Raw genomic sequence first — 18,047 nt, 5'->3', positions numbered from 1 at the left:
AAATAGATATTCAAAATCTAACGTGGCATGTTTTGATTATTCACTTTTGTTTATTCCACTGTAGACGTTATGTTACTCCAACTCAGTGGCGGAGACAATTTGTGACCAGTGAGGGCACGAGCCCCACTGCAATTTTCAATAATTTCAATTTAACTCCCAAATTACAAAGGCCATGATAATTTATATCAAAAAATTCTATGCATATTTCCTCTTACAAAACCTACAAGCTCTCATGGAATAATCTCCTTATTTCTCCCTTTCTTTTCCACGACGACTAGGAAGAGGCAAATCAAAAATTTCTTTCAGTGATTCATGGAAGAATGAATTGGAAAAAACCCAAGTATCTTTGCAAAGTTTCAAAAAAAGTTGCCTTTTACGTATTGATTTTCCATAGGACTCGTTATATATATAGCAAAATTTACATTTTAAGTTCATTTTTTATATTATGGTTGTTTACTATAAGTAAAAAATAAAAAATTCTAAAAACATGTTTAATAATGCTCTCATCGAACTAAATTTTTTACTACGCCACTGCTCGAGCAATTAACAATTGGTTTCAAAGTTCCATGAATACTAAGATGGGTCGCTCATGAGCATACTTCGACAATGAAAAAATAGTTTAATGAGATATTCAAAGTAACTTAATTCAAGATTATTTTTTTTGTCTTGCAAAAGAGAAACGAGGACCAAATTACAGGTGGATAGATAATTCTTGTGGGATCCACACTTGTGAGACACCTTCAGCAACTGTCCTGAGCAGTTACCGCAGACGATCCATTCCCATTCTAGACTATGCCTAACAAGATTCAGGATCCGGCTAGGGAAGTTCCAATTTTGGCAGAAGATTTACTTATTTTTTTTAAACGGTCGGGTGATTTTATTGATAACAATCAACCCAAAAAATTAACAAAAGATGGTTATATTTCCCTAAAGAAAATATGCAATTTTGGCACAAGGTTGAACTGGTTGTTTTCCACATTCTGCCAGGTACTGATTCTTTCCCTCATGGCATTCTGATAACACTTGAGCAAGGACAACTGACCTTTTGCTTTGCTAGAGAAAATCCTTGCATTTCTTTCAAGTCACAAGGGATACATACACCACAGCAGCCAAACCAATGTTCTAGATAGCAAACCAAGAAGACTTTTTTTAGGTCATTTCAGAAACCTCAGGTATGTCTGCCGGGAAACCGAAATTGGAACTTTCATCCAGAACTATGCTTAGTCGAAACCGGGTATCTATAAAGCTTTGTAAATGACACAAAAGCTTTTGATAATAGTATAATCTTATTCGGTACCAAAATCAGTGTCTTATAATCCTCCATTCCAATTTTCAAGAAACTGCAGCTATCATCAAGTTATTCATATATCTAAAGATAAGTAGTAGTATAAGAAACCTTTCGTTACTTCTTTATGACAGACGAAACAGTAACTCAGAAAGAACATATCACTTCATTGATGCCATTGGTGCTCGACTACTCATACCAGAGACCGAAACTTGGGCTTGACATACTTGGTAAACCAGTTTAACATGTCCTCATGGGATTCTTCAGCACTCTTGACAGCTGATTCATCATCATCACTGTATCTTACTGCCCATCCGTGATTTACACCAGGGAATATTTTCACGAAGCTATCAACCTGCAAAAATAAAAATAAAAAATAGTCAAACAGACAATCACATGAATCAATTATTTCCACAGAGCTAACAAAAGGTCCTATTCATTCCTTTGGCTCTCAGTTTTAGTCCAAGTTTATGTGAAGACTAGTGCCCACTGCACACCCGATACAGTTGCAATGTGTTATGGTTCAGAAATAACTAATAACCAAATGATGCACAAAATTCAAGTCAATTTAATGGCATCAACAAAGCAAATCTAGAAATGATTTAAGGATTTCAGGTGATGAAATCCTTTAAAGGTGATGAACACCTAAAATACGTTTGGAGAACAATACATTAGCCTAATCATGTGATGAAAGGACTTGAAGATAAGACAAAATATATTTCTAGCTGAACTTAAAACTGCTTTAGAAGACAGCTAGAATCTCAAAGCATCTATACAACATTTTGAGAATCTCTTACCCCAGATTTTGTGGATAGTATCTCCCCGAGATGTTTCAATTGTTCAGGCGGGGAAAAATGGTCAATCTCAGCTCCCAATATAGCAATCGGACATATAACCTCTGTAAGAACAAGCTATGTCAGTCCCATACTCACATGTAAGTTGTGAGCTTGAGAAATGAGAAACTTACCATTGATATCATCTTCTGTGATGGGTCCCGGATGTAATACCACTCCAGCCTGAATGTCGTTGGACCTTGCTAGTTTTACGACTACCACCCCTGAGCCAAATGCGATAAACCTTTAAGGCTATAATGAGCAGTCCATCACTCCCAAGTCTGTGTATGGATCTTAGTTTTATAGACTGAGTTGTGGAGGGGGAAAACAAAAAAGAACTGGATTTTTTAAGCTGGTTTTTCCTCTCTTTTCCCTCTGCTTTTCTTTTCCTTTCACCACTCCAAAGATACAAAGTTCCAAACACAAGTCAAGTGAAAAACAGCTTATTCGCATATGTAGACTTTTGTGACCCCTTTTACATGTAAAACGCAAAAGAAATATCTTACCACCCCAGCAAAAACCAGCAGCCCCTATGGAAGTTACTCCTTTGCTTCTTAAAGCAGCTATTACTGGCTTGGCATCTTCACACCCTTTGTCCTGAAAGACGAAAGAGTTTCAAATCAATTTTGAAGAAGTCCACTACTATCTATTCAAGTTGCAAAATCCACTCATTCCTAGCGTTTTGTACGTATGCTTCTCATGACGCCTTTTTTAAATGTATGAATAAAATCTATTGTATAGATGAAAGTAAACTGCAACTCTAAGAACTCAGATCTTAAACAATGTGGCAGTTATGCATGGTGAAAAATTGGAACATTTTGATTTTGAAATTGTGAACTCTATATGTGCTGTTACTCCTTTAATGGTTTAAAAATAACACTTCAATTCTGATGATTATTGACTTTTAGATAAATTTAGAAACCAGACACTAACCATGCTATGGGCCTTCAGCCATGCTTGCCTGTCAACCTTAGGGTTATCCGGATCAATAGGATCGCCATAGAAGAAATCAGGAACCACAACTAGAAATCCATTAGCTGCCACTTTGTCTGCGAGTTTCCTTTATGTGGACAAAATACAAAGGAATAAGAACAGGGATCGACCAAATTACAAAGCATAATGCTGACTGAACTACATTTATTTGAGGTGCTAGATCCTAGAGAAGGTACAGAGGGCAGATAGTAAAAAATAAAGCAAGCCCATCCGTGTACAATTGCAGCATCTGAGGTTCTAAAGTTAATATCAGAACTTTTCAAGGGCATATACACATACATGTGTATATACACAACACACACACACAGACATGAATACAATTATAATTATCCTAAATTTTCAAGCGGTAATGTATACCGTGTTGATAGAGAATTCCAAACGCCAAGATAAAGCTCCCATGCACTATGGGATAAGTGATAATTGTTCATGGAAAGCCTCAATGTTTAGTTTTCGTTGTCCACCTTTCAAGGTGACTACTAGACTAACAAGGTCAAACTTTCCAAAACTCCAATAAGTACAGTAAATGGAATTTATAGGTAGTGTATCCATAAACACTCCAAAACTTGACATAGAATCTATATGGATAATAACCTGCATGTGAGTGATTATGTACTTTTGGAGTTGCAGTACTACAAGGCTGCGTTGGACTTTTGAACCAGTTAGACCGCACCTAATCAACTCGTTAGGAGCATACTGCACAGTGTCAGACTACAAGGTTACATGATACATCTGCCTTTTTCTGATGACTTGATATCCAACCCAATGGACTGACTAACCACGGGGGCCAAGCCCACAGTCCATGAGCTGGGGCCCCAATTAAAGCTGACACAAAACCCCATATGGACTTGCCCATACATGATACATCTACTGTTGTACCAACTCTTGTGGACTCATGGATACTACAAGAAGAACCTAAGGCTGTAGTGCTCACTAGGTATCGAAACAACATGTTTTATTCTGGATTGCAAATGTGTTCTACAACAGAAATCTGGACTAAGTAAATTTATAGTGGGGCATAAGGAACTCCCAGGCACAAAATGTTAAAAACTAAAGAGTATACCAAGGAAACTTCTTGTCCTAAAAGTGCTTTATCTGTCAAATATTGAAGGCCAGAAGTCATCAACACTTTGAAGTTCACAAATTAATAAAAAGACCGTGATGTCCAGCATATCAGAATTGTTAGTAATACTTACTACAGGTAACATATCAGCTACCTAGAGTAGGATTTTCCTTGTTTTTTTATCGATCGAATTTCTACCAATCAAAAGTAAGGTCAAAATATGTCGTTACTACCGTTAAAACATTAACAACTGTATAAAAGGTCCAATAACTGGAAACTATCGATGTGGGAGAAGGCTGATTGGTTGTGATCTCTTGTTGCTAATATCCAATTTGTTGTTCAATTAGATGACAGAACGACATTCACTTAAGCCAATGTGATAGGAACAATTTAGCAAACCTCAACTTTGGAGCTTCATATCCTGCAAAACATTTTAAACGAAATAATTAAATTTCAGTTCATGACTAGTATTGACAACTCATAACATACATCATAATTCAAACCCATAAATCTTTCTGCAAAAAATAAAACTAACAACGCGGTCTTTCCTTGTGCCCACATCCCATTATCTCAACCATTGAAGGCTAGGAAAGAAAATAGAATGGACAAGAAACGCGGAGAAAGGAAAATGCAACGGGAATCATACTTCCTTGGTCAGTTAGCTTTGAAAAATAGTGAAGAAAAGTGGTATATTGACAGTAATGAGTGAATTTCCAGTTCTAAACATCAATTCTTACTTCTCTTCAGTCTTTTTCATGATCATTTGGAAAGGTTTAAAAACCAACGATTTTTTTGAAAAGTTAGAATATGTGATTTTCCTTCTCGTCCCATTTTTATTTTGCCCTAAGGCTAATAGATTCAAGTTTTAAAAGAACGATTATTCCAAGTCCAAAAAAGATTTTAAGCCTCCCATGCTTGACTCTTTCTTCCACGGTATTATACGCAACATATTGTTTATCATCAAAAGCACAGTCAAATACCCATTTCAAGAACGCGATCAGATGAAGTGAGTTATTTTCAGTTTCAACAGCATAGAGAGACTTAGCCATAGGTGGCTTGTGAAACTAGAGTGGAAGATGGATTACAGTAGCAGAAAAATCAAACATTTCGAAGCACTCATATTGAAGGGTCAAACCAAATCAATCATGATAATGCTCGGAAACTCAACACTCAAACGCATATGTAAACCATCATATTTGAAATGGAGCTATTCTCAACAAGTTTGTTATAGCAAGTTCCTTCAACTTTTAGATACACATCTATCTATCCAAATGGATCCTAAAAATATGAAAAACCACTCCAAGAACTCTCCACGGTGGCACCCAGCCAAAAGCTCAAGCGATCATGTAGAAAGGTCCCAACATTTATCTAGTAATCAATAGTTCATTCCCAACTAATGTCGGATTGCATTCCTTAACATCCTCTTAGGTGACGTGTAGTCTCTTTCTTTTTCTATCATCATGGGCGTTTGAGTATGCCATCTTGGGGCATGGTTGTTAATTTTCTTAAATGCGAGATTGAATAGGCCTGCACGATACTATCCATAAATTTACATCCAATCCACTAGCTTAAGCTATTAGGGGCAGATCCGAACAACGTATGATTAAGGGATCACCTATTTTTATACCCAACCAACGCGAAACTGTTTAAATTCCTTGACAACTACCACAGATTTACTAAATTGAACAGACCAAGTAACAAAGATTGATGAAGGAAACAGAGATGGGTAAGTTACCAAAAGCATCATGAATGAGAAGGATTGCAAGCTTGGAATCTTGGAGTCCAGTCACATAAGCCTTTAGGCCACCAATCTCTTGGACACTTCCTATCCCACTTGTTGAGTCCAAGCTCGGTGGATTCTCCAAACACTGAGAGCTCGCCATTTACAGATAATAAACTGAACTTACCCCCCAAAAAAAGTGCAATATACTATATTTCCAGAAGGGTTGGAGAAGGGCCGAGGGTTTTCATGGGGGATGAGTGGGGGGAAGAGAGAGCTTCTTTATAGAGGAGAGAGAAAGCTCTCAGTCATTTTTTTCCTTTGTACCCGTAGCTTTTCTACTATTGTTTTTCTTTGAAGGAGAAAGTTCAGTTTACTAACGTCACTACTTACGTCGACAGTTTCTTTTTTTTTTTTGGTTAAAACATAGAATTAGGAAACTACAAACACGGATACAAGGTCCGGGGATAAGTAACATCTCTCATGTCCTCATAGAATTGATACTTAATACAAAATGAAATTGAAAGATACGATAAACAAGGAAAAAGATGTGATCTTGCATCTTGCGCTAGGAGGTCCGCACACTTGTTTCCTTCCTTTATGACATGCCTCAACGGTGAATCACCTTGCTGGTGCAAAAAGAACCTGCAATCCACAATCAAATTGTAGAGATGATGAGTGCTTGTAACATTGTCGATAAGGTGGATGGCATTAGAGGCATCCGTTTCAATCTCCACCAATGTAATGTTACGTTGTAAGAGAATCTTGAGACCATGTATAATTGCCCAAATTTCGGCCTCAAGAGCATATATGAAACCCAATTTACATGAAAAACCCGTAATCCATTTCCCATTTGCATCCCTAATCAGACCACATGCACAAGTCTCTGAAAGGGTAGAAGATCCACCTCCGTCAACATTGAGTTTTAAAGTGTTGCGAGGAGGAGGCGACCACCCTACCTTGGAAGTTCTAGGTTGGGTTCTGGCTAAGGGGAGTGTTGGTTGGACAATAAAGACCCATTAAGTGGCTTTTAAAAAAATGGAGGAAATGGTTAGATTTAGAGAGGGTAGCTGAGTGTCACGGTGGATAGTTGCATTCCGACGTAACCAAATGTGCCAAATGGATAAAAGGAATATTACATTCCAATGTATGCCAGACTGATGAGTGTAGCGCGCGAGAGAGTTTGTGTTAATCCAAGAAGCAATATCAACACGAAAGGAGGAAAGAAAAGGCTGCGGAATGTTAAGAAGGGGCCAAAGATTTTTTGCGGCTTCACGTCGATGGTTTCAACTTTCAACTTCCAAGGGCCCATTGGATCTAGAAATACGTTGCTCCTCCATTCCAAATTGGTGATCCGGTTCGATCACCAATGCAATTTTTTAATTGTTAATATCTTTCAATTTATAATGAATTTTATGTGCAATGTAGATCTTATACGATAGATCTCAATTAATTCTATTATACAAAAATTTTAAAATCTTTAAATTTATTGTAGATTGAAAGATATTAACAATTTAAAAATTACATTGGAGACCGAACTCAACCATCAATTTGGAATGAATGAAGTAATTAATAATGGAAATGATATTGGCACTCCAAAAATTGATGCAGGCACTCCAAAATCAGTGTAATTTCAAAGTCATTTTCTTTTTATTTTTGGAGTGTCTGCATCAATTTTTAGAGTGCCAATATCATTTTTCATTAATAATGATTAGGTTAACAAGTATTTATTCTTACGGAGGTGCCACTGGTATAGATATATACAAACCCCCTTTTTGTCCCTTTTTGAGTCTAAAAAAATGTTATTTAAAATATTTTGCTTATGGTTCTTGCAAGAAATAAGTTTAATCCGATATCGGTTAGGGCATTTATAAAATGTCCAATTGTGTCCCAAAATTGAAGCCTGAATTCTAAAGCAAAATTAGAAGAGTATTTACAAAACAACTAACTTTGTTTTAGAATTCAGGCTTGAATTCTGGGACAAAATTGGACATTTTGTGAATGCCCTAACCGATATCGAATTGAGCTTATTTCTTGCAAGTATCATAAGCAAAGTATTTAAATAAAATGAACGGTTCTAATTATTTTTTTTAACCCCAAAAGAAATTTGTACACACTTGTACAAATATTATATTATATCAGTACCTTTAGACTTTCTGTTATTCTTATCAAAAGATTCCTCATTGAAAAAAAAAAACCTCCTTTTCCTCTCACTCTCACACATGTCCCACCCCAATTTTTAACTTTCCCAATTTTCCCCCTGATATATGCTATACATACCGACCAGATTCCTACCGATGAGGTATCGACGAACATGCGGGCTCATTTCGGATTCCGCACAGATGATTCGAGTCATTCAATAATTTTTAAAAACATAATCTAGTAGCTCAATTCAATATGTGTAGGTATTCATTCCAATCTTTCATTTTTTTATTCAGATTTTAGGATCCCATTCGATTTTTAAAAAAAATAATTGAATCGGCTCAAATCATCCGTGAATCGATTTTGACTCTCCACTTCCCGGTAATCTTTTTTTTTTTTTTTCTAAAAATTCCATGCTTTCTGTTTCGGCTTAGGGCCGTTCCACTTTCTTACTTAACCTTTTTTTTTAAAAATAAGGTAATTTCAAACTCAAAAATTATGTGTTTACGCAAATAATTTTCTTATAAATATGGATCTTGTTTGATAAATCTCATTGAGATCTTTTAAACGCGGCAAAAAAAAGTCAAAATTTTATTTTTCATTTTTATTATATTTGAAATTACCTTCTTCGGAAAAAGCGGAACGGAGCCTTAACTTCACAATCGTAGCGATTGATGATTACAATATCACTGCTTCCTACTCTATTTTGGTACAGCTATGCATTTTTTGGAATTGATTTTGCCACTTTCTTTTTTGTTAACGTCACTCCGCTTCTCTCACAAAACAAATCATCTAATAAGAACACAAAAGAGAGTGGTATTAACAAAAAATGGAGTAGCAAAATCACTCTCCATTTTTTTTTTTTGGTCAAACGAAAATATTTTACAGCTATGCAATTAAGTGGGAGTGATGCATGTGATTTGTGGAAGTCACTCAAAAATCATTTTCTTTATTTTCCTTTAACGTTTTTATTTGTGAAATATCTTCTTCTTTTTTTTGTCAACTTTACCTACTTTTAGTTCTCTAATACCTATATCAATGTGGTTTTTCATTTTTCTTTGACGTTATTGCCTGATCGATATACAGAAATAGAAAAAACACCAATGTGAATTTCTCTTAAACCCTTGCATCAAATGGCACAATGTTTTTTGGTTAATATATTAAGCAAAAGTGTTGTGCGCTCTAAAACCTTCAAACACCCATTCCTTTTTCTTTCTTTCTTTTTTATAAAATTCATTTGAGAGAAAGAAAGGGGACGCGCGAGGGAGGGGGAGAGAGAGAAACGTGGAGTGGAGTAGAGAGAGAGAGAGGTGGGAAAGGGGTGTGAATATGTAGGAAAAAATATTCTATGCTATTGATCGTGGTTTCCAAATTTATTATCCACCAAACATGTCTTTCAATGCATAGAATGGAAACAATGCACATGCATCAAATATGAGACCGAAAAAATTAAACTCTAGTATCTTTTTTATCAACTAACGTTGTGCTTGTTTGATACACAGAGCAAAAATTTACACCAATATCTCATACATCAAACGGGCACAAGCACTAGCGGAACTATATGGTGCAGTTCCTAGAAAAGGACTGCCGAGAAGCCTCCTGCAATCATAATCAACTCAAAGTCCATCGGGAAAACACACAACTCATACGTCGAATCCACAAAGAACAACGCGGCGAGCTATGGTACAGATTTGGGATCTTGTATAACTGCCATACAGATCACTTTGGGGTCTGTCGCAGATGAGCTGTGTTATCTACACAGATTTTTGTGCACAAATTGTGCACGGATTTTATTGTGGGGCCCACCACAGGTCCCACACAAATCATCCAAGCCGTTCATTAAATGTAAAACATTTTTTCAAGGGTCTCCGAAAAAAATAAGCTCAATCCAATACCTATATGTGCTTCATCCAACCATCTAACTTTTCATTCAGATTTTCGGATAATGAAAAGTTATACGATTGGATCGAGTATCTATAGGTATCGGATTGAGATTATTTTTTACGGGAACCTTGAAAAAATATTTTACATTTAATGAACGGTTCGGATGATTTGTGTGGGACCCGTGGCGGGCCCCACAACAAAATCTGTGCACAATCTGTGCACAGATTGTATGTGTGTGTAGACTTTCTGGTCGCAGATTGAGTTGTGCTACGTGCATAGCATACTGCTGTGCACAGAGCCTTTTTTCTCCCGTCTCGGGTCGCACAAAGATGATCGGAGACGCTCATTTTATTCAAAATATGTCGTTTAAGGTCTTCGTAAAAAATGAGCTTCGTTCAATATCGTTAGAGGCGTTAACAAAACATCCAAAATCACTTCAGAATTTAGGACAAAATGAGCGTCTCCAATCGTGCGACCCGAGGCGGGAGAAAAAAGGCTCTATGCATAACTGCTCTGTGCACGTAGCTTTTCTGTCGCAGATTTCATAAAAATGTTCAGAATCGCTCATTTTATTTAAAAAATTAATTTAATTAAATATCATTAAGGGCACTTAAAAAACATCAAATTCTGTTCCCGAATTCGGACGTAGTGGGTAGTCGGTTTAACACCCCATATATTTTCTAAGGTGCATAGGAGTAGTATGTTATTTCCATTCTATCTCACATTTTGAACGATGGTGCTACAGTCCTGACGGGGGATCCGACCGAATTCCCGATGCCTCGCCGGGCCCACTCCGGCCACCGGATGGCTGATCGGAGCCGACCAAAAATTTAAAAAAAAAAAATCGAGTGGGTCCGCAAAAAAATGGAGTGTTTGGATCTGCCATCTACACACATCGGATGCCGTTGATTCCCGCGTAGATCCACTCGGTTTTTTTAATAGAATTTTTGGTCGGCTCCGATCAACCGTCCAGTGGCCGGAGTGGGCCCAACATGGTGTCGGGAATTCGGTCGGGATCCCACGGTCGGAATCCTTAGACTTTCTGCATTTTGAACACCCAACTCAACAAAGTTTGAACACTCACCATCCTAATCAACTCACATTTGTACATCTAGCAAGTACCCCACAACCATAAATGCTGAAATTAAAAAATCATGACAGAAGAAGAGAATGATAAAAAAGAAAAGAAAAGAAGGGCAGTGCAGAATTTATTTGCTACTGATTTCTAATTGTTCACCAAGTATAATATTGATTCTTTTCAAGTTGTAAATATTTTGATCGTTCGATGAATACATATCTACTATTTTGTATGTTCCGTACGTATATGTGTATTTAGATATACGTTGAAGCGAAGGAGAGATAGATTTGAAATGATGTATCAAATATTGTTGATTGTGAGACTGTTATGTAACGGTTTTAAATATGAACTCATCAATAACGCTATGACATCATATAATTTTATGTCGCTTGTCTAGCAATGGATATATCTAGTAAATTTTGTTTATATGTTAGTATTGTTAAACAAGGCTCGCAGAGATTAAGATTTTTTTTAACACCCTGCTATATAAATTTGAAGTCGTCACTGATTGGATGTATTGTAAAAGAACTTTATAAACATCCGATTAAGCTAATTTTTTATAAGACCGGCCCTAATCGTTATACAATATTTTAAAGAAAATTAGTGCCCCACTAATCTATAGTGAGTGAAAAAAGAAGAAGAAAGTAATCTATAGTGACCCATATCCTTCCCGGGGAATGAAAAAGAAATAAAACAATATTTTACGGTTATGTGATTCACTGTTATTATCAACCACCAAACCCGTCTGTTCTCTTCCTTCAGAGGGTTTTTGTAGGGTTTCTCTAACCTACATAGATACAGATAGAGAGTGTGTGTGTGTGTGTATAGAGATAAGACAACAAATGGGTTCTCTCACAAATGGAGTCGGCAGTGTTCTAAACGAAGAGAGAGAAGAAAAAGAAGAAGAACCCATATTAATGGAACAGTCGCAGAGGTTTAGTATGTTCCCAATTCGATACCCACTACTTTGGGAGATGTATAAGAAAGCCGAAGCCAGTTTTTGGACAGGTTACACACAAACAATAAACTTATTCTTGTAATTAGCTTTTCTGGTTTAAAATGCCTGACAATTTCGCAAAATTTCATCGATTTTGTGTCCAAAATTGGAGTTTTTGTTCATAACCTTGCTTACTGGAAATTGGGTATGTGTCTATTCCAATTCTATATGGAATATGGACCAATTTGTTGTTCTTTGGAAGATTGTTGCTTTTTATGACTGCTATGTTCACTTCATGGTGGAATGACAATATGCTTGTGAAGGCCTTGTTTCCTCATAAGAGGCTCATATTCTTGTGGTTAGAATTGTTAGTCCTCGAGTTGCTTCTTTGCCTGCTTGTGAAGTTATGTGAGAGTGTGTCTCAAGTTCTCGTCTTTCGATGTTGCCGGAAGCGTTGAAGTGTGAGTACTATTTTTTCACAAAAATTTATCACTTTTGTGCGGCAAGTTGGAGTTTTTGTCTATAACTGTGGTTACTCGAAATTGGGTATGTATCTGCTATCCTTTTATGTGGAACAGGATCTATTTGTTGTTGTTTGGTAGATTGTTGCTTCTTCACATGATTGATATGTTGACTTCATGTTGGAATGAATAAGCTTGTGAAGGCCTTGTTTCCTGATATTCTTGTCCACTTTTGGTTAGAATTGTTAGTTTTCAAGTTGCTAAGAGTGTCTCAAGTTGTAGTCTTTTTGCACCTCCTTTCTGTTTTAGTGGAATAGTTTTTAAGGATTGTTTCCAACAAATATTGTTTGTTCTTGCATGGCCCGACTCCTTTTACAAATTAATCCAGCGGATAAATGTAATTAACTCCCCTTTCCCCTCAAAGGACTTCCCCATCCTCCGATTCGTCTATGTCGCCGGAATTTCGATGGCACTAGAAAGAAAGGATTGAAGTTGTGTACTGTATTTGTTTATCGAACTGCTTCTTTCTTGGTCACTTTTGGGTGGGGAATTTCATGGAGCTCACACTTCAATCTTTTTTGGGATCATAGATTTGTCGAGGTTTTTGTTGAGGAGATGGAAAACAAGGGGATACAAGTTAATATATTTACCTTAGTTCGCACTTCACTTATATTTTCCTTCATCTATTGCTTTCCTCAATAATCCCTACCATTATTTTGACACTGATTAGCACTTTAAACCATTGATAGATGGGGTAAACAAGTATAGTAGTAAAGTTGCCTTGACTAACGGTTTTGAGTAGAAACTTCAGGTGGAGTGCAGCGGGAGTGTGAATTGAATCCCCATTGTCACTGATTTTTCAATGTTAGCTTACAAAATTGATAGTCATGTACTCGTTTACATTTCAATAAGATTCCAATGATGATGATAATCGTATACATAAAAATAATTTTTCTCAGTTTTCAGGTTTGGTTATTAATGATGAAACACAAGGGAATTAGTAAATCTGATGTGACTTGCTTTTGGACTTCTTTTGTATCTTTCATTGGTTAAGTTGAATTCACTGCGTTCAATTGTACTTTTCAATCTTTGCATGATTTTTCATCTTTGGTATTTTTCAAAAAGTGCCTTTAGGCACTTGTCATGGAAATAATTTGGTATTTTGCTCTCAGCTGAGGAGGTGGATCTGTCCCAGGATGTGCAGCAGTGGGACTCTTTAACTGATTCTGAGAAACACTTTATAAGTCACATATTGGCCTTTTTTGCCACATCTGATGGGATTGTTTTGGAGAACTTGGCTGCAAGATTCTTAAATGATGTTCAAATTCCAGAGGTAAATTTTCAACACCACTGAATTCATTGGAAAGGCCCAAACCTAAATGGGCTTCAGATGATGTCTAGTTTTATAGGTAATAAGTGGGGTTCTTGATGCCTTTGTAAACTGAATGCCCCTTGGGTCTGACTAATCCAGAACCAGAAAAGAAAAAGAACATATCGCTGTTGCTTCCCCTTCTCTTGAAGTTTTCATTAATACAACACGACTTCATGTGGAAGAAGATTTTTGAGATAGAAGGAAATACTTCATGTCATCGAGGAGGGGCCCGAACATAAAGCTTGATCAGCTATTACTTGGCTATAAAAAAATTGATTGATTTAAATCTTGCATGGTTATATATAGATGAATACTCTTTGGCCTTTGCCGGTGATATTTAAATTGTGTGGATGAGTTGATTATATTCATTCTAGAATGCTTAATTTTTTTTTACGTGAAATGCAACAAAATTTACTACCTCCTTGATTCCTTTTTTTTTGTGGTGTACTGATTGGAAAATGATGGAACTTACTTTATTTCCACGAAGCTAACCCAAGCCGTCCCATATTTTCTAGGCTCGGGCATTCTATGGATTCCAACTTGCAATGGAAAATATACATTCTGGTAGGGCTTGGTGATTAACATTGGGGTGATTTACTATCTCATGATTGTTTGAATTAGCTTTTGATCTGATATGACTGTTTTCTGCTCCAGAGATGTACAGCTTGCTTTTGGAGACGTACATCAAGGACACACGGGAGAAGCATAGATTGTTCAATGCTATAGAGAATATTCCTTGTGTTGCTGAAAAAGCCAAATGGGCTTTGGAATGGATTCAAAGGTATTCTGATGTCCTTATTTCCTGTGTTTTATTCCTTCAACCTATTTGTTAAAGAACAGCCTCATAGAGGCTGTATTAGACATTCATTTAGAAGCAATGGTTGACCACGGTTCCTAGAATCGTGCAGGAAAAAAAAGTTGCCTTTTCTGGGTCATAACATAAGCTTTAACGAATATAATCTACCAAAAAATCTTTAATGAAGATGTTTAGCTTGTGTGCGCAAATGCCCGTCGTAGATGGGCTGGAAGTTTGCACTAATCTGTGAAATAGAAAAAAAAAGCCATAATCTGAGCTTTTCCCATGTTGGAAGGTACATACTTCACACATTTTACTGCTCCCTTGTATGTGAAGCATGTGTGAACGAGGGACGAAGGTAAGTTAAACTTTTTTGTTGTTTTTAACTGTTTGGTTGCTTTATTTGTATTTTCTAGAACTTTGACTTTATACAGTAATCTTTTGCTTCTGCTTTTTGTCCAATTTTGGCATGTATGGAGAGTATATCTAGCAAATACTGATGTCTTACTATGTTTTGCCACTTTCCAAATCAAAACTTTTGCTTTAATATTTTTAGTGGCTTCCTTTCAATATATGAGATGACACTTCTCATTGCATTGGCTGAACATACTAGGCTAAGCTTAAAGTTCATGTCTTTATCTAGGATAAACAACTATATGCACTCGTATCAAAACTTTGTTGGCTTTTGTAATTTGTTGATTACCTATTGTTATTAGTTTTCAAAATAGTAGAGCTATGTGATACTGTGTTTCAGCAAATCCTCATTGTGCTAATTCTTCATATGCAGCGCCACTTCATTTGCAGAAAGACTTGTTGCTTTTGCATGTGTTGAAGGAATATTTTTCTCAGGAAGGTATACTTCTTTTAATCCATCACCTCTTTCATATTTTTCAGCATGGATGGTTCGCACATGTTTGTGAAGAGGTTCCACTCATATTAGTAATCTGATTTCTTCATAGCTTCTGTGCCATATTTTGGCTTAAAAAGAGGGGACTCATGCCGGGCTTGACATTCTCAAACGAACTTATTTCTAGAGACGAGGGTCTCCACTGTGACTTTGCTTGCCTACTGTACAGGTGGTTTTGCTTCTGTTTTTACTTTGACTTCCATATTTGATCCCCAGGTCCCAATGTATAATCTATGTGGGCTAAACTTATGTTTTGTTTTCTCTTGTTTGAAAAGAGAGAAAAATGTAGGACTGGAAAGGACTAAGTTTTTGTTTTCTGCAGCTCGTTAAGGAAGCAGTTACCATGGCAAAAGGTCCATCACATTGTGAACGAAGCTGTTGAAATTGAGATCAAGTTTGTCTGTGAAGCTCTCCCATGTGCATTAATTGGCATGAACTCAACACTTATGAGTCAATACATAAAGTTTTGCGCGGACAGGCTTTTGGTACTTTCATCCTATGTTCTTTCAGTAACCAAGTAGTTAAACAATTCTGCGTTCGAAAATTAACGGTTGTCTATATTTTTGCCTTTTCAGGTAGCTTTACGGTGCGAGAAGAAGTACATTGTGGAAAATCCCTTTGATTGGATGGAGTTCATTTCCTTGCAGTGAGTATACTATGCAAACAGAGGCCTCAAATACAGACTTTCTTTATGTGTGGTGAAAAATGATGCTCTAGTATTGGAACCTAAGCGTTGGTCTTTAGTTCTTTAGCATCCTACAAGAGTCACAAATCCAAAGCATAGCCTCCTTGGGCAGTGTTCTGTTCACTGGAATGAAGCCGGATGGGATGTTCATTTTCTCGGAATCTTCATTCCACCGATTGGTTCACTGACAAATAGTATCATCATCATTAGTCAATTTAGGTGAATTGCCTTTACATTGAGAGACGAAGGAATGACCATTCTATTCTTTCCCTGGTCAATCCAGCAAATCCAACACTTTCTTAGCATTACCCATAGGACACAAGAGTCTGGTCCAATTAATCATTGGGCACCACTTGGTATTTTCCTCTTGAGAGTCTTTTCTGCTAGATAATTATGGTCTTTTTATTGCTGGCTTTCCACTGCCCAATTCAGTGGAGTGAAATCACATTCTTGACCTTGTTGGGCGGTCACCCTTGCACTACACCATGGCAATAGTCACTGGCACATGTGAATTATTTGGTCCCAACCCTTCTTTTTATTTATATATTAATTCATGAAATGCTGGACTTGGATTCAAGCGTTTTCATGAATTATGCTACTCCCACAGTCCCACTATTGAAGGGTGGCCCAGGCACAAGGTTACAGATGTCCTAATGTGACTTGATGGTCATGGTGTACATCCAACTCTTCCCCAGACAAGCCTCGTGCACTGAGTAGCCCTTTTTCAATCTATTCCTGTAAACAGAAATCAGTAGATTTGAGGTTGAGGGCATGCCAGTAGCTTCTCCTTTTTAAGCCTGAAGAAATGAATTTGTTTTCTTTGTCTATTGCAATGTCATCTGCCTATTCTTGTTTTTGCGACCTTACGTAGTCAGGCGTGTTCTTGAACTCTCTGGACCCCAAAAATGAGTGAGTTATATCTGAAACATTGGTGATATTTTGTTACCTGCTTGTTAACCTGATGTTCTCAATTTACCCAAAAAAATGATGTTCTCAACCTCATTTGTTTACCTGATGAGCAGAGGGAAAGCCAACTTCTTTGAGAGAAGGGTGGGTGACTATCAGAAGGCTTCTGTCATGTCAAGCCTACAAGATGGTGGGAAAAATTTCACATTCAAACTCGACGAAGACTTCTAGTCATAAAAATTTCATTTTCGGCTTCTTACAACTATCTTGTAGATGATGCTGGAACGGGGCATTTATATTTTTTGAAACTTTTACTCAATCGTGACATGTTTTATCGTAAACGCAATCTAAACTCCGATGCAAAGGCAGGGTTTTGTTGTTGTTTAAAGTTTGCTTAATTGCGTAGTACGGAAGTTTTATTTTATCAAGTCGCGTTGTCGTTTAATGTACAACGTTTTTGTGCATACGATTGTTCCTTTCGTGTGGCTTTTTAGTATTTGTCAAGTAATTTGAAAGGTATTATAGGTTTTTTTTTTGTTGATTATGTTGAGGTGGACTTGTTTTAATTATGATTTTATTTGCTCCACGATCCCCTTATGTTGCCTTTTAGGCTTTTATAGAGACAACAACCGTAAAATATTAGGATTGACGTAGACTTTTTTTTTTTTTTGGGGGTGTTTTATTGCATAACTTATGTTGCATATATGAATGAGTGATGTTGGATAAGTTAATGGGTAAATGCAGATTTTATTTCTCGTAAGGATCCGGCTTCTCAGCACAGCTGTAGAGAATTCGGTGCAGTTCAATCTCGCCTTCATTTCGACAGTTGGTCCAGATTGTAGAAAGTATCCTACATGTGAGATAAGTATAATACTTTCAGCAAATGCGGACCATGAAAAATATTTTTGGACAGTTAGAATTACACGAATTGTCCTCTGCAATTTAAAAGTAGACGACAAACAAGCTAGATTCATCTCTAAAACCTCTC

The 18,047-nt window shown here is 36.8% G+C and overlaps 2 protein-coding genes across 2 annotated transcripts; one reads left to right on the top strand and one right to left on the bottom strand.

Annotated features, from left to right (window-relative positions):
• Window positions 1-1,261: 1,261 nt before the first annotated feature.
• On the bottom strand, window positions 1,262-6,206 carry LOC131324357 (endo-1,3;1,4-beta-D-glucanase-like). Its single transcript, XM_058356302.1, has 7 exons — window positions 5,907-6,206; window positions 4,571-4,592; window positions 3,052-3,178; window positions 2,625-2,715; window positions 2,253-2,342; window positions 2,083-2,183; window positions 1,262-1,640 (listed from the first exon to the last, which is right to left on the bottom strand). Exons 1-7 carry the CDS (start codon window positions 6,052-6,054, stop codon window positions 1,479-1,481), a joined length of 741 nt encoding a protein of 246 aa, XP_058212285.1. The 5' UTR covers window positions 6,055-6,206; the 3' UTR covers window positions 1,262-1,478.
• Window positions 6,207-11,653: 5,447 nt separating this feature from the next.
• Window positions 11,654-17,523, top strand: LOC131321674 (ribonucleoside-diphosphate reductase small chain A). The gene is made up of 9 exons (XM_058352559.1): window positions 11,654-12,003; window positions 13,566-13,726; window positions 14,281-14,329; window positions 14,420-14,546; window positions 15,349-15,414; window positions 15,521-15,637; window positions 15,791-15,953; window positions 16,044-16,114; window positions 17,176-17,523. The coding sequence occupies exons 1-9, from the start codon at window positions 11,838-11,840 to the stop codon at window positions 17,288-17,290; spliced, it is 1,035 nt and encodes a 344-aa protein (XP_058208542.1). The 5' UTR covers window positions 11,654-11,837; the 3' UTR covers window positions 17,291-17,523.
• Window positions 17,524-18,047: the final 524 nt, after the last annotated feature.

The sequence above is a fragment of the Rhododendron vialii genome, chromosome 4a (assembly GCF_030253575.1).
Source record: "Rhododendron vialii isolate Sample 1 chromosome 4a, ASM3025357v1".
In the NCBI taxonomy this organism is placed as follows: domain Eukaryota; kingdom Viridiplantae; phylum Streptophyta; class Magnoliopsida; order Ericales; family Ericaceae; genus Rhododendron; species Rhododendron vialii.
The sequence above is the reverse complement of the archived record's forward strand: the minus strand, read 5'-3'. Positions and strand labels throughout refer to the sequence as shown.

Bases quoted from the DNA above. Each gene is read 5' to 3' on its own strand.
- LOC131324357 (XM_058356302.1), bottom strand. From the start codon at position 6,054: ATGGCGAGCTCTCAGTGTTTGGAGAATCCACCGAGCTTGGACTCAACA. The intron at 2,716-3,051 runs GTTAGTGTCTGG...TTCGTCTTTCAG, and splicing joins GGCTGAAGGCCCATAGCATG to GACAAAGGGTGTGAAGATGC. The intron at 1,641-2,082 runs GTAAGAGATTCT...TTATTTTTGCAG, and splicing joins TACTATCCACAAAATCTGGG to GTTGATAGCTTCGTGAAAAT.
- LOC131321674 (XM_058352559.1), top strand. From the start codon at position 11,838: ATGGGTTCTCTCACAAATGGAGTCGGCAGTGTTCTAAACGAAGAGAGA. The intron at 14,330-14,419 runs GTAGGGCTTGGT...TTTCTGCTCCAG, and splicing joins AATGGAAAATATACATTCTG to AGATGTACAGCTTGCTTTTG. The intron at 15,638-15,790 runs GTGGTTTTGCTT...TGTTTTCTGCAG, and splicing joins TTTGCTTGCCTACTGTACAG to CTCGTTAAGGAAGCAGTTAC.